Source organism: Carcharodon carcharias, chromosome 4, assembly GCF_017639515.1.
Source record: "Carcharodon carcharias isolate sCarCar2 chromosome 4, sCarCar2.pri, whole genome shotgun sequence".
NCBI classification, from domain to species: domain Eukaryota; kingdom Metazoa; phylum Chordata; class Chondrichthyes; order Lamniformes; family Lamnidae; genus Carcharodon; species Carcharodon carcharias.
Genome location: NC_054470.1, coordinates 9550845 through 9577974, shown reverse-complemented (window position 1 = coordinate 9577974; position 27130 = coordinate 9550845). Strand labels below are relative to the sequence as shown.

At 41.1% G+C, this 27130-nt stretch overlaps 1 protein-coding gene across 4 annotated transcripts in view; it reads right to left on the bottom strand.

Annotated features, from left to right (window-relative positions):
* Window positions 1-27130, bottom strand: part of LOC121277398 (dmX-like protein 1) — a 258411-nt gene that overhangs the window by 87683 nt on the left and 143598 nt on the right. For all 4 annotated transcript variants that reach the window (XM_041186812.1, XM_041186814.1, XM_041186813.1 and 1 more), the window contains exons 24-28: window positions 22148-23214; window positions 20142-20333; window positions 12204-12280; window positions 9211-9338; window positions 8483-8731 (exon numbers count right to left, since the gene is read on the bottom strand). In XM_041186812.1, the coding sequence (XP_041042746.1) occupies window positions 8483-8731; window positions 9211-9338; window positions 12204-12280; window positions 20142-20333; window positions 22148-23214 (1713 nt within the window). The remainder of the gene's footprint in view (window positions 1-8482; window positions 8732-9210; window positions 9339-12203; window positions 12281-20141; window positions 20334-22147; window positions 23215-27130) is intronic.

Here is a 27130-nt window from a genome sequence, read left to right as displayed (position 1 = left end):
TTGCAGAACACGCAGGATTGGAGATTGTAAAAGCTTTTGAAAACCCCACACAATCCACCGAGTACATGACTATCTGCTGTTGGCTATGCTCAGGTAACCACCTTCCTGTCAAAATAGACAAATATCAATCTGCTGCTGGAAAAACATGAAGGCAATATGTATATGATTGTAAACAATGGATACTGAACAACTGGTTAGCATGCATTGCTTTTATTTCTGCGAACATTGCTACTTGTAAGTGCTGAGCTACTGCCAAACAATAGAAATAAGTGACAACATGGATAGTAACACATACATTTGAAAAAAGATGTCTGACTTTTGAAAGACTGGAAAGTTAGAGTAAACCATTTGGAGACCTTGGTTTCCTTAGCGCGTGCAGGCTGAAAACTAAACTTATTTTCATAGCTTGGAGACCACATATGAGTTGTACAGAATACAGAATCAGAGATCACGGCCAAAATACTTTACCTAAACAATCTATTTTCCATCATGTGTGCACAACTGTAAACATAATCCTGATACACTAATTCTTTCTCCTGGAAATACCATGCAACAGGCTGTACAAATACTTGAGAAAATAGCTGCATATGTTTTTCTTTGTTGAATAAAATATGATTTTGGGGTGAAAATAAGGCAATAATTTATATAAGGGATTGGGGACTATGATGTGTAAGTCTGAGTAGCCTACAGCCATCAACTTTCTTGAAAATCCTGAAGTATGCATTCTTACAGGCTTACATTTTACAAGAGTGTTATTTCAGTTTTCTGCTAAATACAAATACTAACCATTAACATGCTCGCTGCACTAGGTGAGTGATGAGATTTATAGATGAGAGAAGATTAACTACTGGACTGGAGAACATTGAGAAATATTCTACAGCTTATGACCAGGAAACATTATTTTCGATATGCACAGTATAACAATAAAAAGTTAACATGCTAATTCAATTCATTTTAACTGTTGTAATTTGCTGTTTTGTGTTCTGTTTACATTGATTAGTGTTCAAAAAAATTACTTTATCATCAATGCATAAACACTAAGACAAATCGAAACGATTCACAACCTTATTTTGAGTAGCTTTAATCAGATTTTTAGCTTTAAAAAACACATAAAATGTCCAAAGTTTAAAACATAAAAATGCATTGAAAAATACATTCAGCTGAATTCTGCAAGAGTTATAGTCCCAAGTTTCAAAATAATTCATGATTGACAACCAGCACAAGATAACAAAGCAGTGCAAGCACTAAATGGCTATCATGTCTCTTGGGACTGCGAACATATGTAGTTATGTGCAAAATTACTTCCTGGGTTCCACGGTCTTTCTAATGCCTTCACAAATTTAAAGAGAAAATGACAGAAGTGCTGCAAGATTGAGTCAACAAATTAAATGCTATGGGGATATGCTGTAGCAAAGAAGCATATAGCAAAAGGTTACGAAAGTTGGTTATGAGAAAGTTACTAAAAACTTGTGAATGGTTTCTTAAAGGTTTGCAGTATGAACTTAGTTATTTTGTTTTAAAATTTTGGGTTTCTCCATTATTTTGAGCCCATCATATACAATACTTCACACTTGTTCAAAAGAAAAGTATGCCACCTCACTTTACCGAGGATTAAAGGGATTTCAACTTATATTTCTATGGCTTTATTACTCACAAGTATGTCCTTATTTTTTCTCTCTCGTGGGCAACACACCTCCTGAGGTTAAGAAGGTAGACAAACTGCTGCTAAGCTTATTTTGCTCTAGACCCAGCTCATACTAGCTGTACAACAGAGATCTGGTAACAATTTTCTCATCTATTTCCCCCATCTCCTTTTTGGAAATGTTGCAAGGCTACTGCTCAATCCTTTCCACACCAGTGCAACGAAGATCAGGAGCTCTGTGTATTATGAGATTAAATCTGCGCCCCACTGCCAAACCCCCTCCTGACAAGTTTGTCAAACTTTTTCTTTAAAAGAATACCTCATGTAGCACAAAAGCCAGGATATCTGCAACCTCTGATTGACACTTCCAGTCAAATCTTTCAGAGGTAGGATTCGAACCTACAACCCGTGGAATAATTAAACTCTGACCTCACCCAATGTTTACTTAATAACAATTAGACTGGTGTTTTAAATGGACACTGCTTTGTTTGGGCTGGACAATAACATCTCATCATCCTTGTTTGCAAATCCCTCCGTGGCCTTGCTCCCTTCCTATCTCTCTAATCTCCTCCAGCCCTACAACCTCCGAGATCTTTGTGCTCTCCAATCCTGGCCTCTTGCGCATCCCGATTTCCATCGCTCCACCATTGCCGACTGTGCCTTCAGCTGCCTGGGCACCAAGCTCCAGAATTCCATCCCTAAACCTCTCTGTCTCTCTCTCTCCCTTCCTTCAAGATGTTCCTTAAACCCTACCTTCTTAACCAAGCTTTTGGTAACCTGTCCCTAATATCTCCTTATTTGGCTCAGTGTCAAGTTTTGTTTGCTAATGTTCCAGTGAAACATCATGGGACATTAAAGGTGATATATAAATGTAAGTTGTTGCTGTGCGTTACAACGCTTCTGTCCTTCGGGGGGAAAAAGTATTATCTGTCTTAACATCAGCAATGTCACTGGAAACTCAGTTATGTAGATTTAAAAGGTCACATGTAATGAGATAGTAGCTAGTCATTTAAAAGGTGCAAAGTCCCTTAGAAGATAAAAGGCACAAAGATCAGAACTCTAGATTTAATCCAATTGACATAATTTTAAGTCCAGTGTTAACAAAATTATTGCTGACCGGCATAACTATGTTAGAATGTTCTTTAACCTTGGACTGCGCATTGCCATCAGACATTAAAAAAAAGTCAGAATTTCATCCCGAGTCTAATCGGCAGCCAAAAATCTGCAGGACCCCTCCAGCGTCCCTCGTCATACAGCAATTAAACTCTGATTCACCTTTCATTTTAATTAACAGCAATCAGACTTCGTGGCCTTTGAGGGGCATGGCTCCATCTTCACTGAGGGTGAGGGCTAGAATTTCTCCCAATTTTTCACTGTGATTCCCCAGAATCCCAGAGAAACAGATAAACAGGATTCTCATGCAAATTCTTGGTGCTCCACATGGAATAACACTCAGAAACTTCTAAAACTGAAGATCAAGTCCATGTGGAACGAATGCCAAAGGAGATTCAAAAGCCTATATATATTCTCACTTTGAGAAACCGGAGTTGAAATTATTTTTATTTTGTACAATTAGCAATGATTTTGCCAATTGTTCACTACACAGTGGGCACCAGAACTGAGAGGCTATAAGAGGAAAGATCAAACATGCTGGGGCTCTTCAGAAAAGAGAAGGCTGAGTGGTGCACTGATAGAGGTCTTTAAAATTATGAGGAGGTTGCAATAGGGTAGTCGTAGAGATTATGTTTCCACTTGTGGGGGAATGCCAAAACTAGGAATCTTCAATATAAGCTGGGATTTATTAGGACAATCAGGAATTCAGGAGAAACTCATTTATCCAGAGTGGTGAGAATGTGGTGTTGATATATTTAAGGGGAAACTGGATAAACACATGAGGGGAAAAGGAATAGAAGCATACGTTGATAGGGTGAGATGAAGTTGGGGTGGAAGGACGCTCATGTGGAGCCAAGTCAGGGATTCCCAAGCTGTGAGTTGTGACCTCTGATGTGCTCGCAGAAGTTACATTTGGGGTTGTGAGTTGCCCCACCTCTGGGACAGCAGTGGTGAGTGTGGAGAGGAGACTACCCAGTCTGGAGCCTCTGAGCGGACAGCCCTGGACCCATAATAATGACGTAACCTCACTGAAACTTAAAATTCTTACAGGGCATGATAGGGTAGATGTGAATAGGCTGTTTCCCTGGCTGCTGAGCATAGAACCAGGAGACATGGCCCCAGGGTAAGGGGCAGGCGATTTAAGATTGAGATGAGCAGGAATTTCTTCACTCAGAGGGTGGTGAGTCTTTGGAATTCTCTACCTCAGAAGGCTGTGGAGGCTCAATCATTGAGCATATTCAAGATAGAAATCAATAGATTTCTGGATACCAATTACATCAAGGGAATTGGGGATAGCACAGGAAAGTGGTGTTGAGATGGTCAAGCATGATCTGGTTGAATAACAGAGCAGGCTCAATGAGCATAATGGCCTATTCATGCTCCTATGTCCCTAAGTGCTTAACCATGCTGTACTGGTTACCTTTTCATGTGCAAATATGCTTGTACCTCTTACTACTGAATATTGAGCGAAATTATAAATTTATTCTCCAATGCTTGAGGACTTAATTTGACATTTCTGGTTTTACACACTTATCACAACATCCTACACCTAACAGCAAAAATAGGGAGGCGATGGCGTAGTGGTATTGTCGCTGGACTGGTAATCCAGAGGCCCAGGGTAATGCTCTGAGGACCTGGGTTCGAATCCTGCAATAGCACATGGTGGAATGTGAATGCAATAAAAATCTGGAATTAAAAGTCAAATGATGATTGTCGATTGTTGTAAAAACACATCTGGTTCACTAATGTCCTTAAGAGAAGGAAATCTGTTGTCCTTACATGTGACTCCAGATCCACAACAATATGGTTGACTCTTGAATGCCCTCTGAACTCAGTTGTATCAAACTGCTACAATGTCACAAAAAAAGGAATGAAACCGGACGGACCACCCGGCATTGACCTAGGCACCGTCGACTCATAGGCTAGTCAAGCAACTGCCTGATATTGTCTGTAAGATATAATTCCTTGAGGATGACAACATCCCAGACAACCAACATCACCATCCTAGGTATGTCCTGTCCAACTGGCAGGACAGACCCAGCAGACTTGGCGGCACAGTGGGGATTTGCCCTGGGAGTTCTCAACATCGACTCCGGACCCCCTGAGGTCTCATGGCATGAGGCCAAACATGGGCAAGGAAACTTCCAGCTGGTTACCACATATCACCCTTCAGCAGCTGATAAATCACTGCTCCTCCATATTGAACACCACTAGAAGGAAGCACTGAGGGTGGCAAGGGCGCAAAATGTACTCTTGGTGGGGGAACTTCAACGTCCATTACCAAGAGTGGCTCGGTAGCACCACTACTGACTGAGTAGGCTGAGTCCTAAAGGACATAGCTGCCAGACTGGGTTGGCAGCAGGTGGTGAGGGATCTAGCAAGAGGGAAAACATACTTGACCTTGTCCACACCAAACTGCCAGCCACAGATGCATCTGTCCATGATGATGTTGGTAGGAGTGACTATCGCACAGTTTCTGTGGAGACAAAATCCTGCCTTCACATTGAGGATACCCTCCATCGTGTTGTATGGCACTACCACCACACTAAATAGGATAGATTTCAAACAGATCTAGCTGTGGGCCATCATCAGCAGCAGAATTGTATTCAAACACAATCTGTAACCTAATGGCCTGGCATATCCCCCATTCTACCATTACCATCAAGCCAGGGGATCAACCCTGGTTCAATGGAGAGTGGCAGGAGGGCATGCCAGGAGCAGCACCAGGCAGACCTCAAAAAGGAGGTGTCAACCTGGTGAAAGCTATAACACAGGACTACTTGTGTGCCAAACTGCATAAGCAGCAAGTGATACACAGAGCTAAGTGATTCCACACCCAGCAGGTCAGGTCTAAGCTCTGCAGTCCAGCCACATCGAATCATGAATGGTGATGGACAATTAAACAACTCACTGGAGGAAGAGGCTCCACAAATATCCCCATCCTCAATGTTGGAGGAGCCCAGCACATCAGTGCAAAAGATAAAGCTGATGCATTTGCTCCAATATTCAGCCATAAGTGCCAGGTGGATGATCCATCTTGGCTTCCTCCAGCATCACAGATGCCAGTCTTCAGTCAATTCGATTCACTCCATGTGATTTCAAGAAATAGCTAAAAGCACTGGATACTGCAAAGGCTATGGGCCCTGACAATATTTGGCAAGAGCACTGGAGACTTGTGGCCCACAACTTGCTGCATCCCTAGCCAAACTGTTCCAGTACAGCTACAACACCGGCATCATCCTGGCTATGTGGAAAATTGCCCAGGTACGTCCTATACACAAAAATCAGGACAAATCCAACCCGGCCAATTACCGCCTCATCAGTCTACTCTCAATCATCAGTAAAGTAATGGAAGGAGTCATCAACAGTGCTATCAAGCAGCACTTGCTTAGCAATAACCTGCTCACTGGTGCCCAGTTTGGGTTCCGCCAGGACCACTCAGCATTACACCCTTGGTTCAAATATGGACAAAAAAGCTGAGTTCCCGTGATGAGGTGAGTGTGACTGTCCTTGACATTAAGGCCGCATTTGACAGAGTGTGGCATCAAGGAGCCCCTGCAAAACTGGAGTCAATGGGAATCAGGGCGAAAACTCTCTGCTGGTTGGAGGCATACTTAGCACAAAGTAGGATGGTTATGGTTGTTCGAGGGAAGTCATCTCAGCTCCAGGACATCATTGCAGGAGTTCCTCAGGGTAGTGTCCTCGGCCCAACCATCTTCAGCTGTTTCATCAATGACCTTCCTCCATCATAAGTCAGAAGTGGGGATATTCGCTGATGATTGCCCAATGTTCAGCATCATCCGCAGACTGCTTCAGTATCCGAGGAGTTATGTCCAAATGCGGCAAGACCTCAGCAATATCCAGGCTTGGGCTGACAAGCGGCAAGTAACATTTGAGTCACACGAACGTCAGGCAATGACCATTTCCAACAAGAAAGAATCCAACCGTCGCCCCTTGATGTTCAATGGCATTACCATCACTGAATACCCCACTACCAACATCCTTGGGGTCACCACTGACCAGAAACTGAACTGGACTAGCCATATAAATACTGTGGTTACAAGAGCAGGTCAGAGGCTAGGGATAGTGTGACAAGTAACTCACCTCCTGACTCTCCAAAGCCTGTCCACCATCGACAGGCACAAGTCAGGAGTGAGATAGAATACTCCCCACACCTGCCTGGATGAGTGCAGCTCCCACAACACTGAAGAAGCTTGACACCGTCCAGGACAAAGCAGCCCCTTGCCCCCTGCCACTTGACTGGCACCACATCCACAAACATTCACTCCTCCACCATCAACACACAGGAGCAGCAGTGTGCACCATCTACAAGATGCACTGCAGGAATTCACCAAGGCTCCTTCAACAGCACCTTCCAAACCCATGACCATTACCATCTAGAAAGACAAGGGCAGCAGATAGATGGGAACGCCACCACCTGCAAGTTCCCCTCCGAGCCACTCACCATCCTGACTTGGAAATATATCACCCCTCCTTCACTGTCGCTGGATCAACATCCTGGAACTCCCTCCCTAACTGTGGGTGTACCTACACCATATGGATTGCAGCGGTTCAAGAAGGCAGATCACCACCACCTTCTCAAGGGCAACTAGGGATGGGCAATAAATGCTGGCCCAGCTAGCGAAGCCCACATCCCGTGAATGAATTTTTAAAAAAATTAATATCATTTGGTCTGTGAAAAGTAAACAAATTACAAAACACAATTCTGTGCATTGTGCAGAAAGCTTATGTAAACGGATAATGCAATTTAATCCACTGAGCTCTTTCATCAATTAATTTCATCAGCATTATCGGTGCAGAACAAAATATATTTGTCTATTCAGCCGAGTTTAAAATTACCTGTGAGCAATAAGCTAATGACTGATTTGCTATGCCTAATGCCATTGAAACTGGGAATGGAATAAAAGTACTAAAGCACAGTATTTAAAAAAATTCTCAGAGTAAATTGATTATTTGCAAAAGCAGATTGATGCAACAACATTTCTAGAAAAAGACCATTTTTGAGAATATATTCAAAAAACGTTGTGTAAAGCAGGAAACCAAACTGTTACTTTACATAAAAAAGCAAACTATATAGGATTTACCTGTTTGAATTTCACCTTCTTCTTTAACGCACTTATAAGATCATAAGATGTAAGCAATACGAGCAGGAAAAAATCTAATATTCACATTTTTGACGACACACTTCCTCAATTATAATTCTTTACAAATTCTAAAAAAAATGTTAGAGCCATATACATAGCACAGGAGAAAACATCTGGCAGAAAACTTATCTATCCTTCTTCAAAGTTATTTAGGTAATTTTGTCAGAAAATTCTTGATTTATCTGATATTGTTTTTACATAGCTTTTTGCTCTTGCAATTAGTACAGGGATGAATGTTTTGATTTCTTTATTACAAAATAAGATGTAAAACTGAATGCTGCAAAACAGATTAAGATAGAAAGTACTAAAAATACAGTGCTGGTCTTTCAGGAATCAAAAAGAGGAAACAGGTTAACAGTGTGCATGGAAATTCTTAGTCACAGCTGAAAAAAACTGATCAATGTTCTTAACTTAAGCATCATCTTATCTTTTCCCAGTATTGTCATTTTATTTCGGTACTGCTATTGCAGTGGCCAGTATACATGCTGCTGGGCCACATTAAAATAGAAATTTATATGAATAACAATTGTACACACCAAAGATGAAAACAAAATGAACAAACCTGTAACAGGCTTAGGTTGGATTTGGTTCTTCACAGGAATGTGGACACCTCCACCAAAAATTGCAGGCCACATTTTGCTGTTAAGAGGATGAGCTACAAGGCGGAATAGCTCATTGCTGGAGTGTGTTCCCAAGCCATGAACAAAAAGACTAAGGTAAACTGCTGTCAATACCTCACAGAGTAGGACTGTCAATTTGGGCTTATCCTCATCTCCAGCAGAATTCAAGAGATTAATTAGTTCCTTTATGCCTGTGAATTAGAATATCAGGAAATTAATGTACTTCCAATTCTTTTGAGAAAGATGCATCCATATTTGCATTTTTTTAAAGGGATAGTTTGTGGAAATATTCTGAGTTGCTTTGTGTTAGTTCATACAAATTATTCCTATTATAAAGGGCAGTACTATTGACCAAATGCTAAAAACAGGGATAAATGAGTATACAATTATAAGGGTGAATATTTACACAGACAAAGCAATAAATTTCTGCTACAATGTAAAAAGAACTTTCCAGAACTAGGATCAACGCCTGTTGAAAATTGAGGATCCATATGTACCATTTTTAACTATTATGCTGGTTTTTCCTCCCACTTCTTAATTTGGATAAATCTATTTAGTGGAACTTGAGGTCAAATGGAAAAATATTTTCAAGTTAAACAATAGGCCATTTTTAATATAAATATGGAAATATATAAATACATATATATACACACATGCATTAAGCTATTACCTGGCCATTGGTCTGGGGAAGTATTGGGAGTTACTGCGCCATCTAAGCTGGCTGCTCGGTTTGAACGTTGCTGTGAAAACAGAAAGCTCTGGTAGACCATTCCAGTCAACTGGTTTTCAAATGAAGAACTGAAAAGGATAAAACTCAAGTTTATTTTCTTCATGTTTCAGCTGTAGTCAGCTCAGTCGGTAGTATTCTTGCTTCAGAGTCATACGTTTCCAGTTTCAAATCCCACTCCAGGTCTTAAGCACAAAAATCAAAGCTGACAACCCAGAGCAGTACTGACCGAGTGCTGCACTGTCAGAGGTGCAGCCCTCTTAGTTAGATGTAAAAGATCTCATGGCACTATTTCAAAGAAGAGGGGATAAATATTAGCCAGGACACTAGGGTTAACTCCCCTGGAGTTATCACTGATGTCTGAGTCAACGTTTATCCCTTATAAATAAGGCATAGGAGAATTATGCTATTTGGTCCATTGAGTCTGCTCCGCCATTCAATGAGGTCATGGCTGATCTGATAATCCTTAACTCCACTTTCCTGTCTTTTCCCCATAACCCTTAATTCCATTACTGGTTAAAAAATATGTCCATCTCCACCTAGAATATACTTAACGACCCAGCTTCTACAACCCTCTGTGGTAAAGAGTTTCACAGATTAACTACCCTCTGAGGGAAGAAATTCTTCCTCATCTCTGTCTTAAATGGACGGCCCCTTACTCTGAGATTATGCCCTCTGGTCCTAGACTCTCCCACAAGCGGAAACAACCTCTCAGCATCTAGCCTGTCAAGAATCATATGTTTCAATAACCTCTCATTCTTCTAAACTCCAATGATTACAGGCCCAACCTACTCAATCTCTCCTCATAACAAAATCCCTCTATACCCAGGATCAACCTAGTGAACCTTCTCCGGACTGCCTTCAATGCCAGTATATCCTTCCTTAGATAAGGGGAACAAAACTGTTCACAGTATTCTAGGTGTAGTCTAACTAGTGCCTTGTATCATTTTAGCAAGACTTCTCTATTTTCATACTCCATTTCCTTTGAAATAAAGGCCAACATTCCAATTGCCTTCCCTATTACCAGCTGAACTTGTATGTTAACATTTTGGGATTCATGCAAAAAGACTCCCAAATCCCTTTGTGCTGCAGCTTTCTCCATTTAAATCATATTCGCTTCCTCTATTCTTCCTGCCAAAGGGCATAACCTCACACTTTTCCACATTATATTCTATTTGCCACTTTTTTTGCCCACTCACTTAACCTGTCTATATCCCTCTGTAGACTTTGTCACCCTTACCATTTGCCTTCCCACCTATTTTTGTATCATCTGCAAACTTGGCACAGTACATTCACTTCGCTCATCTAAGTCATTAATATATATTGTAAATAATCGAGGCCCCAGCATTGATCCCTGTGGCACTCCACTAGTTACAGGCTGCCATCCTGAAAATGCCCCCCTTGTCCCAACACTCGGTCTTCTATTAGTTAGCCAATCCTCGATCCATGCTAATATACTAACCTCAACACCAAGGGCTCTTATCTTCAACATCACAAAAACAGATTATCTCGCCATCATCATACTGTTGTTTGTGGAAAATTGCTGTGCACAATTTGGCTGCCGTGTTTCCAAATTACAGCAGTGACTGCACTTCAAAAGCAATTCATTAGCTGTCAAGTTTTGAGACGTCTGGTGGTTGTGAAACATGTTATATAAATGCAAATCTTCCCTTTTCTTTTTTTCCTTTATTTGAATATTAGCTGACTTGATCCTCAAAACGACTATCAATTCATGTCAAATCTCAGGTAGAGAAGGAAATTATGACAGAGGAAGAAGAAAACTAAACGCCAGGCAGTGAGCTAAAGTAAAATATAAAAAAGGGAATCAGAGATGAGAGATCATTAGAGAGTGGGCAAGTGAAAGGGAGCTAAGATAAAGACACATTTGTAACTGTCCTGTCTAGCTTAATCAGTGGGTAGCTAGGCATTAAAGCAGATGTACCCATGACTGGTATGAGCTGTTGGAAAAACATTAATTCAGAGAATAATTATTGATGGACTTGTAAACAGGAGTTACATGTTTGCAGCAAAGCATTGCAATGCAGTGCACAGGACCAAAAATGTGTAAGGCAGGGATAGAACATGCACGTAGTCTAGTTTGGGTGAGCAGTGGGGAAGGGTAGGGAAGGGGGTGTGATGGAGTGGTGATGCAATGTAGGGGAGTTAGAGAAATTGAACAAATGACTACACACATAAGAAACAATGTGCAGTTGAAGGGGACAGAGCAAAATATGGATAGATTCATGGTGAGGGTGGTGTGGGTAAAGGAGGAGAGACAGAGGAAGAGGGGAGAAGAGAGAGGGTTTCAAGGAATTGTGGGGGCAAAAAGGGGGGCTCACGAGAAGGGGCTATGACTTAAAGGGGCAAATGAGACACAGACAGGGAGAATAGGAATGGGGTAGTGGAGGAAACACTAATACATACTTATTTGCAATTCAGTTTATTGTTGTATGTATGGGTAGATGAGTGATCATTGACTTTCATTGTGGTGATGAGTAAGCGAAGAAAGCTTGGTTTGTGAGGGGGAAAAATAATGATGTAGATGACTGGATGATTAGAAATGGAGCCATAATACTGGTGGACTAATGAAGGATAGGCATGATGTGGGAGGAGAAGGGAAGGCAGTTGAGTAAGGAGTCCATGCACATCTAGAGATGTAAGTGGAGAAAGGAAAAAAATGCAGAAGTAGAGAATAGTATCAAGTAAATCAAATGAGAGAGGGGGGTGAAAAAGGAGAATATGGTCAACTCAGCTAAGAAAGAAAAATTGACAGAGAAGAGGAAGGCGGTAAGGAAATGGGCTATCTCAAGAAAGATACAGTAACAGGGAGTAGAAGTGGAAGGAGGAAGAAAACATATATCCAAAAGCAACAGACTGCATGATGCACATCAGATGAATTTCAAGAGATTGCCACAATGCCCTGCATTTACACTTACCTGAAACTGTGGCCATCACAAAGACATTGGTAGAGGCAAGCAGACAGAGATGCTGCTACAGTGTGCATTACATAGATCTAAAGGGAAAAAAAATAGTTAATTATTCAGTTGAGGCAACAGCACTACATCATTCTGACTGCTACCCATGATCCTAGAAATTCAAACTTCTATTTTAACTGCAAGGTGTACGAAAGTTTTGTTTAAAGACACAAGTTTACAGAGTTTGAATTATGTGATTAAGTACAATGTTCTTCAATCACATTTTAAATCCACTATAATACACAACTCAAAATGAGAAAGCCATTTTGTTTACCTAGGCATTTCAGTAATAGGAGCTAATTCAAAAAACAAGTGCTGGTGAGCTAATGTAAAATTGTGGCTATCAAGCTAGTGCATCATTTCAGATATTTATAGCCCCAAAACTTAAAAGCAGCACGTGTTAGTCCGGAACTAACTGCTACAATTCCCGCATTAATCAGACAATAAGTGCTGATGCAATAATGAAAACTGAAGAAGAAAAATAACAACGGAAAATGCTGGAAATTCTTAGCAGATCTGGGAGCATCTGTGGAAAGAGGAACAGAGTTAATGTTACAGGTCTCTGACCCCTGTATTGGGCAATGGTTCAGCACCACAGAAGTGTGGGGAGAATCTGGACAACATACAGTCACCATATCAATGCCCTGGAGCAACAACATCAACACTCTTAGAAGGGTTTTGTGAATCAAGTGGGATGACAAAAGAACAAACATGAGCGTCTTCCAAAACACAGATATGCCAAGAATAGAGGCCATGATAATCTCACATCAGCTAAAAAGACATGCCATGAAATTAAAATGTTCAACACAAGACTGCCAAAACAGGGGCTCTACTCAGAGACATGTCAGGGAGCCAGCTTACACTGGAACAAAGAAAACATTGCAAAGACAATCTCAAAATCTCCATGAAGGTATGCTCTATTAACTTCAATACATGGGAAACAGATGCCCAATCTCAACCAAAATGGCAATCCATTATCAAAAATGGTGTCAAGGCCTTCCAATCTACAAGGGAAGCCAGTGAGAAAGAACAGTAAGAGACACGGAAAGAGAGGGTAGCTACACAAGCCAATAATCCATCAATACCTATACTGGGTTGACAATTGATTTCCTCAGGGGGAGTGCCCACAATGCCAAATAGGACTGAAGCCATCTGAAAACCCACAGCTATCACTGGCATCTCACTTCCACCCAGCCATCAGCAAGGAAGAATCATCTGTGACACAGGGATTACTGATGTTGATGAGTAACATTTTCAAAAAGTAAACTGTTTAAAGAAAGAGCCTTCCTAAGAATCCAGACAAAATGTGAGGAATATTTTATTAGAGTGAAGTTGGTTCCTCGGCAGAAGGCTAGCATCATAAGCCCAACACTCCAGCTTGTACAACTTCACTGGAGATGTCCAAGCTTTTGTTTTATTCATTCGTGGGATATCAAAGTTACTGGCTAGGCCAGCATTTATTGCCCAACCCTAAGTGCGTTCAAGAAGGTGGTGGTGAACTGCCGCCTTGAGCTGATGTTAGGGAGGAGGTTCCAGGATTTTGACCTAGCGACAGTGGAGGAACTGCGATATATTTCCAAGTCAGGATGGTGAGTTGCTTGGAGGGAAACTTCCAGGTGGTGGTGTTCCCATGTGTCTGCTGCCCTTGTCTTTCTAGATGGTAGTGGCCGTGGGTTTGGAAGATGTTCTCTAAGGAGGCTTGGTGAGCTCCTACAGTGCATCTTGTACATGGTAAACACTGCTGCCACTGTGCGTCAGTGGTGGTGGGAGTGAACCTTTGTGGATAGGGTGCCAATCAAGTGGGTTGCTTTGTCCTGGGTGATGTCAAGCTTCTTGAGTGCCATGGGAGCTGCACTCATCCAGGCAAGTGAGAGTATTCCCTTACATTCCTGACTCGTGCCTTGTAGATAGTGGACAAACTTTGGGAATCAGTGAGTTACTTGCCGCAGGATTCCGAGCCTCTGACCTGCTCTTATAGCCACAGTACTTATATGGCTAGTCCAGTTAGTGGTGCTGAACATTGTGTAATCATCAGCAAACATCCTCACTTCTGACCTTATGATGGAAGGAAGGTCATTGATGAAGCAACTGAAAATGGTTGGGCCTCAGACACGATTGAGGAACTGCATATAATACAGCATATCATACTGAACTACACTCGCAAGTCAGTGATGGAATCAAATGTAGTCAATTCTGAGACACACGATAAACTGTCACTTAGAAAGGCATGGACTGATCAATGATAGTCAGCATGGTTTTGCTGGGGGAAGATCATGTCTTTTCACAAATAGAATTTTTTGAAGAAGTAACAAGGAGGACTGATGAGGGTAGTGCAGTGGATGTTATCTACATGGATTTTAGTAAGGCATTTGACAAAGTCACACATGGCAGACTGATCAGAAAAGTGAGATCTCATGGGATACAGGGGAAGGTGGTGAGTTGGATCCAAAACTGGTTCAGCAACAGGAAAAAAGGGTAATGGTCATTGGATATTTTGCAAATGGAAAGCAGTTTCTGTGCATTCCACAGGGCTTAATGTTGGGGCCCTTGCTGTTTCTTCTATTTAGGAATGATTTGGACTTAAAATGTGGGAGGCAGATTGGGAAATTTGCAGCTGACAATAAAATTGGCCATGTAGTTGATAGTGAGGAGGACAGCTGTTGTCTCCAGAAAGATGCCAATGGTTTGGTTGAGTGGGTGGAAAAACGGAAATCAATCCAGAATAGTGTGAAGTAATGCAGTTGGGGAGGGTAAACAAAGCAAGAGAACACCCAATAAATGGGAGAATAGAGAGGAGTTGAGGAAGTGAGAGACCTTGGAGTGCATGCTCACAGGTCCCTGAAGGTGGCAGGACAGCTGGTTTAGGTGGTGAAAAAAGCATACGGAATGCTTTCCTTTTTTGGGTGAGGTATTGAAAACAAAAGCAGGGATGTAATGATGGAATTGTATAAAACACTGGTGAGGCCAAAGTGGAATTGTGTACACAAATCTGGTCACCACATTACAGGAAGGACATAATTTCTCTGGAGAGAGTACAGAGGAGATTTACAAGAATGTTGCCAGGGCTGGAAAATTACAACTGAAGAAATGCTGGATCAGCTCGGTTTGTTTTCCTTAGAGCAGAAGAGGCTGAATGACCTAATTGAGGTGTACAAAATTATGGAGGGGCTTCGACAGGGTAGACTTGTTCCCTTCACTGAGAGGTCAATTACCAGGGGATTTAAGGTGATTGGTAGAAGGGTTAGAGAGGATATGAGGAAAAAGCTTTTTCACCCAGAGGGTGGTGGGCAACTGGAATTCACTGCCTCAATTGGTGAGGGTTGAGATTGAAACGCTCAACTCACTTAAAAGGACCTGGATCTGCACCTGAAAGCGATAACCTGCAAGGCTACGGACCAGGTGCTGGAAAGTGTGATTAAAAATGAGCAGCTAGTTTCTTTGTTTCTCTACTTTTGGTTGTGCAGACACAATGGGCTGAATGGCCTCTTTGTGTCATTACTTTTCTCTGGTTCTATGGAATGCAGCTTATTTACATTTACTGGAGGGTGGCAGAGAATTGAATAAAACATTACTTCAAATAAAATGATATATTTTAGAATGATGTAATACAAAAAATTTAACACTGTGGTGCCTTTCATGCTGAGACAAACTACATAATTCGCAATCTTGTAGTTAAAAAATAAATTACAGCAGTGTGAAAAATTTAAGATAGTAGCAACAATTGGAACCCACTGGAGTTTTTTTAAAAAGCACAATGGAAATATCAGTAAAACAAATATGTATTTAAATAGATGAGCAAAAGTACCTCGTTATGCTCTCAGGTCTTTTCAACAACAACTTGCATTTATATAGTGCCGTTAATGTAACAAGTGCTTCAAAACATCACATCTAATTAACAACTTCTGAAGTTCAATTTGTCACTTGCTTTGCAGGCAAACGTGAGTCAATTTGCACAGAGCAACGATGATGAATGAGCAGCATAATCTATTTCTGTTGATGTTGAGCGGATGAATCACCTGGGTAACCACTTTACAAATAGTGCGACAGCAGCTTTTCATATCCCCTGAAGCACCAGTACAGGAAAACATGGCTCTGCTTACTATATCATCTAAAAGAGAGCACCTCCAACAATGCAGCAATCCATAATAGTTTACTGAAGTATAGTGAGATCATTGTGTTAGATTACATGCTCATGACAGTTGCTGACAGTGCCTGAGCCCTGAATCCATAATGGCAGCTGATACTTTCCAGGTTTTCCCTCAATACCCTGTGGTCGAATCCATGGAGAAACCACCACTGATGGGAGGGCTGCAACAAACAATCAAATGGATGAAAAACAACAAAGATCCAGCCTGAGTGGTATTCCAGCTGAGGTCTTCAAAGCTGGTGGGCTTATGCTCATAAAGGCTCCATGCACTCACCTGACAGGTTTGGGAGGAACAAAAAAACCCCCACTGCCACCTCACTTCAGAAATGCAACATTTGTAACTATCTTCAAGAAGGGGGACAAACCATGCTGTGGAAACTATCAAAGTATTTCCTGCTTGCCCACAACAGGGATAATCCTGACACCCATTCTCCTGAATTCTCCTGTGGTTGAAGAAATCCTCCCAGAGGGACAGTGTGGCTATAGGACTAGTGCTTCCCAAACAATGGGTCAGGGTCGTGAGATCTGAGCTGCTGTGGAGCTCAGACTGATTTCTGACAGCGGCAAGGTCCCTTTAAATGCTCATGACTTTAGACTGGACGAGGATGAATGGACTGCTCTCTGAGGCCCTCTTGCTACTTCAAACTAAGCCTGTGAGAAGGTAGGTGTTCATTTTCTTTAGAGAAACCCTGCCTTTTTATCAACTACCCCAACGCTCGATTCCTGTTCCCTCACCACCCAGCCCCCGTCCATCCAACACACCCCCTTCAGCAACTGACAATTCCTTCCTCCCGACCCCATAGCAACTGAAGCTTCCCCTTCCTCAGCAACTGATACTTCCCCTACACTCACCTCAACAACTGAAGCCTTCCCCCTCCCCTGCCTGATTGCAACTGAAGCTTCCCCCCATGCTCAGCAATTGATGCCAGCCTCCACTCTCCTACTCCCCAAATTGTCACAAATTCTGAGGCATTAAAATGGGGTCACACAGGAAAAAAATTTGGAAGCACTGCTTTGGACCTTAATCTAAAGGAACCTCTTACATGGTCTTTATAGCCAGACAAATCCAATAAAAATGTCAAGAACAACATCAGGAACTCTTCATTGTATTCATCCACCTGACCAAAGCATTTGGCACAGTAAATTGCGAGCTCTGATGATTATACTCCAAAGATTTGGATAACCAAGAAACTTTATCACAATCCTGAAACTGCTTCATGATGATATGACTGCAACTCTCTTCAGAAAGAGATCTGAAACAGGTGCCTTCAAAATCCAGACCGGTATCAAGCTTGGCTGTGTGATAGCTCCCATACTATTTACAATCTACCTGATACAGGGTAGTCACCTCAAAGGTCAACTTCTTTTTGGTGCGAGTATTTTTGGTACTGCCTATGTGGAAAACTCTTTAACTTCAATTATCTCTTTGCCAAATCTAAACTGACCATCATAGACCTACATGATCTACAGTTTGCAGAGCAGTTGTTGTCACCACACTGCAGTGCTGCAGCAACATCTACACTGCATTAGCAACACATAAAAGCGCTAGAGAAATTCTATCAACAATGCCTCCGCTGCATCCTCTGAATTCAATGGGAGGACCATTGAACAAATGCTAGCGTCCTTCTTGGAGCCAGCTCCACATGCATTTCGGCAAAGCTCCCGCAAAATTAACTTTGGTAGGCTGGACACAATGTCTGGATGGTTAAAAAGCTTCTCCCCTTCCAGGGCCTATTTTTGCTACTCTCAAAGAGCTAGCATTCCAAGGGAGGAAAATAAAACATTTCAAAGACACACTGCAACTCTCTCCTTGAAGCATAGTAGCATTGATCTTAATGGCTGTGGGGAGCTTGCTATCAATCGTTCATAATGGTGACAACTTGTCCATCAAGCTGCATCACACTTTAAGTCGCAACACCTTGATGACGAGGCGGAGAGGTAGCACTGAACGAAAGGAAGCAAATCCTGCACTCCAGATCCCACTACTTCGTAGAACATCCTGCCCCATGTGTTAGAATATCTGTGGGTTGAGAATTGCCCTGTTCAGTCACATGAAGGTCCATGGCAGAAACTGGTGACCCTGAATAGGCACTATCCTCAAATCGAAGGGACAGCCAGCGAAAGACAAATGGAATGCACAGGTGGTCAGTTGTGTTCATGAGGCTGGTGGGGATGGATACTGAGAGTTGTGCATATTGATGCTGTTTGGGAGGAGATGTGGAGGATGTGTAGAAATAAATGGCTTCAGATAAAACTTCAAGTCAAGGTCTTAACTCTGGGTGTGGGCAAACTTTTCGGCCAGAAGGGTGCATCTGGGTATGGAAATTATATGGGGGCCGACTTGTAGAATTATTCGTTTCTTGAGTGTTTGAAAATACATTTTGGTACTAATAAAAGTCAAACCTTAATCATAATTATATAATCATAACAATCCATTGCGTAGAATAGCAAAACCAAGTGTATCCTGTTTTTCACAGCCTTTTGGCTTAAAATGAACAATGTAGTTCGTCACACCTCTGCAATGGCAATGTTCAAGGTCACTCTTTCTCTCTCCACAGATGCTGTCTGATCTGAGAACTTCCAGCATTTTCTGTATTTATTTCAGGTTTCCAATATCCACAATATTTTGCTTTTGTCTTGCCAACATAAATGCTACTTCACTACAATATGAGGTTGCAAGAACCACCAAGGGAAAAGTAGTTACGAGGAGAGAAAGAAAATGTGGAGAGATCAAAGGCATGTCTGAGACAGTCACATCTTGTAGGGAAAACAGTAATGAGTATCCTCTTTCTACTTCTCACTCCTACAGCTGGGATTTAGTAACCTCATGGCAAAATTTAAAAGAAATGTTATTAAATACATCTGTAAACTGTCCCACAGCTGTCAGGAGATACATGCTAAACTTTCAATTTTGTCAAAACATAAAAGCCGAACTTAAAACCACACATACCTCACTTTTTATTACATTTATCATCCTCCTTCTAAAAGGCTAAATCTTAGTTGAATCTCTGGCAGGAGCAGAAGATGCTTTTTCAACTCCCATTTTCAGAAATGCCTAACAACTGATCACTGAGAAGCCTAGCTCAAAATGTTAAACCAAGATTGCTTCTGGAGGACTTCAGTCATATATATCTTGAAACTAACTTCAGGTAGCAGAATTTATGCTTGGCTATTTCAATCCCTTATCCACTAGCAGAATTATAGATCAAGTTTTTGATGGATCAACAAATCTGCTATCCTCTGGTTCTTTTGCCAATTAGCTTAAATCTTTGGTCTCTGGTTACCGACACTTCAGCCAAGTGGCTTGCAAAATATGCTTAAACTTAAGACAAAAGTTGCATCAGCAGGGTGAATCCTGTGCGTAATTGCTAACTTATTATCTCACTATTATGGTGACAGGTAAGTGGCTGGAACCACAACAGAAAGCAGACTTCATTTTGCTTTTAATTTTTAAAAAATGTAATGGGTATCGCAACATAAAAGTAATGAGTGTTAACTTTAAACATTTGCAGCTTGTCATTTAGCTTGATCGTATTTTCTTTTATAAAGTTCCTTGCTTGTTTTCAATTTTGGCAATACTCAAAATAAAGAAATGCAGAAGAGGCCACAAAACTTTACATCAATGCCAGTGTGACAAGACTGTGATAGCCAAAACACTAGATGCAATTGGCTACCACAGATGTTTTGTTACCAAAATGTTACATTGTCAGTTCTACAACAGATTGAGATATGTGTGTTAAACTAACGCCTACCTTGTTATTTCTGATGTCTGGATGCGGAGGAGAATCAAATTCCACAATGGTATGCACAATGTCATGAGTAAGGTTGCTCAGATGGAGTCTAGGGTTAGCCACCACAGTCTTAGCACTTGCAGTGCAGGCAAACAGGAGGGGTATTGATGCAAGTTGCATCAAAGGACTAGTAGCCTCTTTCACCGAATGCTCCTAAATACAAATCAATAGATATGGTTTGAAAGTCTGTACACTTTAAAATGCATTTTCACTGATGAATATGCCAATGTAAATGAATCATTACAAATTATTCCCTGATTTGAGACCTGTCCCAGTCCTTGAAACTTCTAATTGTATTTTCATTAACAGTGTATTTATGTCTATAACACTAATTGTGCTAAACCACTGATGCAATCTATGTGCATTCTCTGGACCTAATATTCAGCAAATAAAAGAGCTAATCTGGATTTATTTGAGAACCTAGATTAGCCATGGTCATATTGAATGGCAGAGTTGATTCAAAAGGCTGAAATGACCTACTTGCGCAATAAAGTTTTTATCTTTAGGCACAATAATAAGATATACTTTTTTTTATATTCAGGCAAACATCAATCTTACATTGCTAGTTTGAGGTGGAGCAAGTGCAGAAACACAATGACAATTAACCACATCAATGATCCACTGGTGATCAAGATCACTCAGGTCACGTTGTTTACTGAAAGAAATATTACAACTGCTTCTCTATGCATAATCAATAATTTTTATTGTGCCACTATCATAATGACAGACAATTAGTTGGAACCACAATAAAAACAGTTTGTTTAAAGTAAAGTTTATGAACCTATCTAGGGGCTGAGTCAAAAAAGTGATGCCCATGAGTGATAAGTAATTAGGTTGCCATTGTGCTGGATTGCGTCTTAAAAATAAACTTATTTGTTTCTTTGAATTGGAGCTAGTCAAAGAAATCTTTTTTTAAAGATATGAAAGGTTACCAGGTTTTTATCATTGAAGTGCAATTTCCCATCCATAACACCCTCCCAATGACTTTCTCCTTTTAACACAAAGTAAAACCTGAAAAACGCAAGATTTTCATTTGTCAATTAAAATTGATTTCAATCAAGTTTAACTTATTAAACACTAACATTTTTTTAATGGCGAAATATAACTCTTAACATATTTGGTATAGGCATTTAAAGTTAAAAATATCCCCATATTCAAAATGATGACACACTATAGGCTTAGTTACATTTTGACAAACTAGCAATAATTCTTAAAAACAAAAAAACTGCGGATGCTGGAAATCCAAAACAAAAACAGAATTACCTGGAAAAACTCAGCAGGTCTGGCAGCATCGGCGGAGAAGAAAAGAGTTGACGTTTCGAGTCCTCATGACCCTTCGACAGAACTGTTCTGTCGAAGTTCTGTCGAAGGGTCATGAGGACTCGAAACGTCAACTCTTTTCTTCTCCGCTGATGCTGCCAGACCTGCTGAGTTTTTCCAGGTAATTCTGTTTTTGTTTAGCAATAATTCTTACTGGTGTTGCTGATGCAGTTCAAAAGTGAATTTCTAGGAATTAATTCCAACAAAGCTGATTACATAGTAATAAAATTGACCATCTGTGAAATGCACTCATTATTACAAAATTCTTGTGAGCTGTCTGGTAGACTCTGAATTTTACACAATTCATGCCCAGTTTCACATTCTTTCAAATGTCCATCAAATTTGGACATAGGATATTTTTGCAATGACAATGGTAGAAAATGCAGCAAGTCCCAATAACAGAAAGAAAATGATCAAGAATTGAGGATTTAAAACCTGATCAAAAACCAACTGCACAGATGCTATTATATGTCATACCATGGAGTAGTGGAATGTGCCTCCAATTCGGTATTTTGGTACTGCATACAAGTGCCAACCAGATAAAATACTAGTACACAGGGAGGGAACAAATTAGTCAAACCGTAGTTTCAGTTCAAGGAAGGCATTGTACTGAGACATGAGAACAATTACCATACAACAAAAATTACCTGCTGCGATTCCTGTAAAAGAAGAATCAACTCCATTCTAACTGATGCTAGGCCTCCGCCATGAGACCCATGAAGACTACAATAGCTAAGAAACATCCTTAGAAGGGACTGGTTTTGCAGAAGCCACAGTCTCCTACGCTGCAAGTATTCTTGCTGGTGAAATGACTTTTGCTGGTCAATAGCTCCATTTTCTGCTTGTCCATTGTTAGGTACTTCATCCCAGATACCTTCAAAGCTATCTTTCATAACTTCCAGATCAATATTGTAATTACATGTTTTCTGTAAAGCTATAACTTCTCTCTCAAGCCAGTTGTATAATTGGTAGCGGAGCTTGCCACCATCAATCTCATATCCAGTGGACAATGTACGCAGCTCTGTTGTAAGTATCTTCAAGCAAGCTCCAAATTTTAACTGTGCGGCGATGACATCTTCCGATGGACTTAACAAATCATCAGCTGAACTGGAGAAATTACAGTAACTTTCTTGTTCCACCTTCTCAGCAACAGAACATGGTGGATTTATCTCCTTCATTGACAGGCCATTCTCTTCCAGTTCATCATCTTGATCACTATCCCATTTTGATTCCAGTGGCTGTTCTTCAATAGTTAGAGAAGATTGACTCCAATCGAAACTAAGAGATGAACTGGATTGTCCATTTGACAGCCAATCAAAAGAGGCTTTAGATTCCATGCCATTTACTGTTGGTGAGGAGCAATCACAATCCAAAACTTTAGGTTTAGACTCTTCTAATGAAGGACTAATAGTGAAATAAGAACTTATTTTATTTTGTAAAATCTTTGGCTTCATGGTGACTGCTGGCATCTTAGACAAGACTTCAAGGGCTAACATTGGACAGCCAGCTTTAAAATGTGCATTTGCAGTTGCAAAGAACAATCTTCTTTCAGCTAAGCTGATTTTATCTGCCAGACCACTTTCCACAGTTAATCCCATCTGTGATGCTGTCTTCTCTGAAGAAGCAAAGTGTCGTCGCAACAAAAGGGGGTGGGTTCGCAAATAGTTGTAGAAATTAAATACACCAGGGTTGCACGAAGTAGGCTTGATGCATTCTGAAAAGAGATTTCAAAGAGATTTCACAACATTGTTAGACATTAAATTATTTCACCGTCCTTTCCTACACTTCAAAAGTACTTCGTTTGCTGTTAAGCACTGAGTGGTCTGGTGGTTGTGAAAATCGCTGTATAAATGCAGGTCTTTCTTTATAAACGAAGTTTAACACTTAGTCAAGAGCTAGCTCTAATTTTAAACTCACACTAACAGGCTCAGTAACATTTATATGCTCATGGAATAAAAGGGACAGTAGCAACATGGATACAAAATTAGCTGAGTAATAAGAAACAGTAATGGTTAGTGAATATTTTTCAGGCTGGAGGAAGGTATGTAGTGGAGTTTCCCAGGAGTTGGTACTGGGATCCTTGCTTTTTCTGATATATGTTAATGGTCTAGAATTTGGTGTGCAGGGGACAATTTCAAACTTTCCGGATGATACAAAACTTGGAAGCATTGTAAACTGCGAGGAGGACAGCACAGAACTTCAAGAGGACATAGACAAGTTGGTGGAGAGGGCAGATAGGTGGCAGATGAAGTTCAATGCAGAAAAGTGCGAGGTGATGCAGTTTGGTAAGAATAACATGGAGGCAAGATATAAAATAAGGGGTACAATTCTCCAGAGGATGCAGGAACAGAGGGACCTGGGTGTATACGTTCATAGCTCAGTGAAGGTGACAGGACAGCAATTAATAGAGCTTACAGCACCCTGGGCTTTATTAATAGGGGCATAGAGTACAAGAGCAAGGAGGTTATGTTGAACTTGTATAAGACACTAGTTAGACCTCAGCTGGAGTAGTGTACACTGTTCTGGGCACCACACTTTAGGAAGAATGTGAATACATTGGAGGGAGTGCAAAAGAGGTTTTCAAGAGTGGTTCCAGGGGCGAGAAACTGCAGTTATAAAAATAGATTAAAGAGAATGGGACTGTTCTCCTTGGAGGGGCCAGGATTTTCCCCTCGGCGATTTGGGGGCGGGGCCCGCTTGCCGAAGGGAAAAATTATGCGGGATGACGTCGGGAGGAACCCCCCGACGTCATCCCGGTCCCTTTAAATTTTTAGGAAGGCGGGTGGACAGCGAAATCAGCTGTCCGCCTGCCAACCTGTCAATGGCCAATTGAGGCCATTGACAGGCTATTTAAGATAATTAAAGACCTGCCCGTCCAAGCTTAAGGCTGGCGGAGCAGGCCAGGAGCTCCAGCGGGCTCCAGATTATTCATGAAACTTCATCCACTGGCGGGATGAAGTTTCATGTCCGTTTTTTTTAAATTTAATAAACTTTGCGTTTCTTATTAACATTCCCATCTCGTGTGACATGTTAATAATTTTAATATTTCTCTATTTTTTTTTTACTTTTCTTACCTGCCAGGTAAACTCCCTGAGACAGCACTTTGCCTCAGGGAGCAGTGCGATCTTTCGCACACATGCACGGAAGAGCGTACTTTGACAGATGGGGAATCCCTCCACCCCCGTACAGGAAGCGCTGAAGGCCGCTGGGCGGGCCTTAATTGGCTCACCCACTCAAAATGGCGGCGGGGTTCGGCTGTACACGCACTGCCGAGCCAGTGGAGCCTGTCTGCCATCCAAGGGCAAAATTCTGCCCTAAGAGGTGTGCAAAATCATGAGGGGGCTGGATAGAGTAGATAGGAAAAAAACTGTTCCCGCTCACAAAAGGATCAAGAATGAGAGAGCACAGATTCAAAGTGTTTTGCAAAAGAGGCAAATGTGATGTCAGAAAAAAACTTTTTCACACAGTGGTTTGGGCCTGGATATGTGGTGGAGGCAGGTTCAACCGAGGCATTCAAGGAGGCATTGGATAATTATTTGAATACAAACAATAGGCAAGGGTACAGGGAAAAGACAGGAGAATGGCACTAAGTCATAATGCTTATTTGGAGAGCTGGTGCAGACATGATGGGCCGAATGGCCTCCTTCTGCACCGTAACAATTCTGTGATTCTATGATATCTAGAGGACTAGAGTACTAAGGGTTAGAAGTCTTGTTACAACTGTACAAAGCCCTGGTTACATCACACCTGAATTGAGGTGAGCGGTTCTAGGGGCCAAACTTTAACAAGGATATACTGGCCTTGCAGTGTAGGTTTACCAAAATGATACCTGGTTAAATTATCAGGAGGGATTACATAAACCAGTGTTGCATTTTCTGGAACTTAAAAGGTCAAGGAGTGATTTGATTGAAATTTAAGGGAAAGGGAATATCAAGGGTTAATACAGAAAAACTATTTGCACTGGTTGGGGCGTCTAGGAATGGAGGCATAATCTAAAAATTACAACTAGACCTTTCAGGAGTGAATTTAAGAAATTATTCTACACAAAGGGGTGGTAGAAGTTTAGAATTCTCACCACCAATGGCAATTGATACTAGATTAATTGTAAGTTTTAAAACTGGGATTGTTAGATTTTTGCTACTGAAAGATATTGAGAAATATTAGGTGAAGGTGGGTATGTGGAGTTAGGCAGCAGATCAGTCATGATCTCACTGAATGGTAGAATGGCTCAAGGGGTTAAATGTTCATTGACTTTCAAACATAAATGTGTTTTTAGACACCAAGCCTACCCATTTTATAAAATATTTCTCTTATGTTGATTTGCTTAAGAGTCAGGCACACAATCTGTAATGTAAAATTGTTGTTGAATGGTGACAAATATCCAACAGTAAAAAAATCTTAAGGAATGGGACTCCACACTTGTTAGAACTTAATTTTCAGCATTGGAGAGGTTATTTGGCACTAATGCGACTTACCACACACAAAAAGAATGACTTGACTTGTGTAATGGAGCTAAGACCTAACACTATATTATGATGAAATATATATATTCATCCTGGTTACTTCCTAAAACTTTGAAACTAGACAATGGTCTTTTAAAATGACTGAAGCCATATCTGTCTGTGACCTTTGAACAACAGGAGCTAATCTGGTAGTATCGAAGAAATTTGTGTCTCGTTATCTCTGAAGAGATGCAAACAATCACTGTTGACTGCAGAGACTGAACTCAAAGGCCATTTACAATTCATGAGCCAGGCTAGCCACTGGAGTCTACTATTCTGCTGGGACAAAGAGCACTGCAACATTCTATGGTAATTCATAATGGTTAGAATATTAACAATCTCAGGAACCCAGTCAAAGGAAAATACACCCTTTGTCAAAGCCAAAGTGGAAAGGTGGGAGTCATGTGACATGGCGGCAGCTGGAAGAACCTGTAACACTACCTTGTGGAGCTGCAGAGCTCAGTCTTGCCATCTTCCATCTACCAAGCAGCTCTGCCCAAGTTTGAATGCCTGGCCCCAATCTAAATTGTTCCTACTGGAGCTTCTATATCATCGTCTACAAGACTAATTCAAGTGTGTGTCGATTTCATTGTGGAAGTCAACTCTACTGGAAAAGTGAATTATACAGCATCAGTTTTCAACCTGCCTACCTCTGTGATACACCATTGGATTTTGATTATACACTGTGGGGATGTATGTGAAACATTAATTCTTTTGTCTCTGGTCCTTGCCCTGTAAATCTTTTTCTCCTTCCCTCGTTTATTTTATGAAAGCACAGGGGCTACGTAGTGATTCTCCCCTCCTGTGTTGAGTATGCATGAATGAACTAAGCCTGAGTTCACCCTATCATGAATTTGCTGTAGGGTTAACAACAGAAATTGGATCACGCCAAAATTGAGATGTTGGAAATATGCCACTGCTTATAAAGGGGAAAATCAAAATCAAAACACCTTTCTGTTTATGGACAGGTGGAGAGAGGAGAAATCGGTGCTGTTTAAATTAAACCTCCGCCTGTCCGTAACACTTGTAGTGGCAACTTTTGTCTGTCTATGATTTCAGTACAGGAACTTCAAGTCCTTCAAATACATTTGAATGGGGATTCAGATGGTGAGATTTTATCCACAGAGC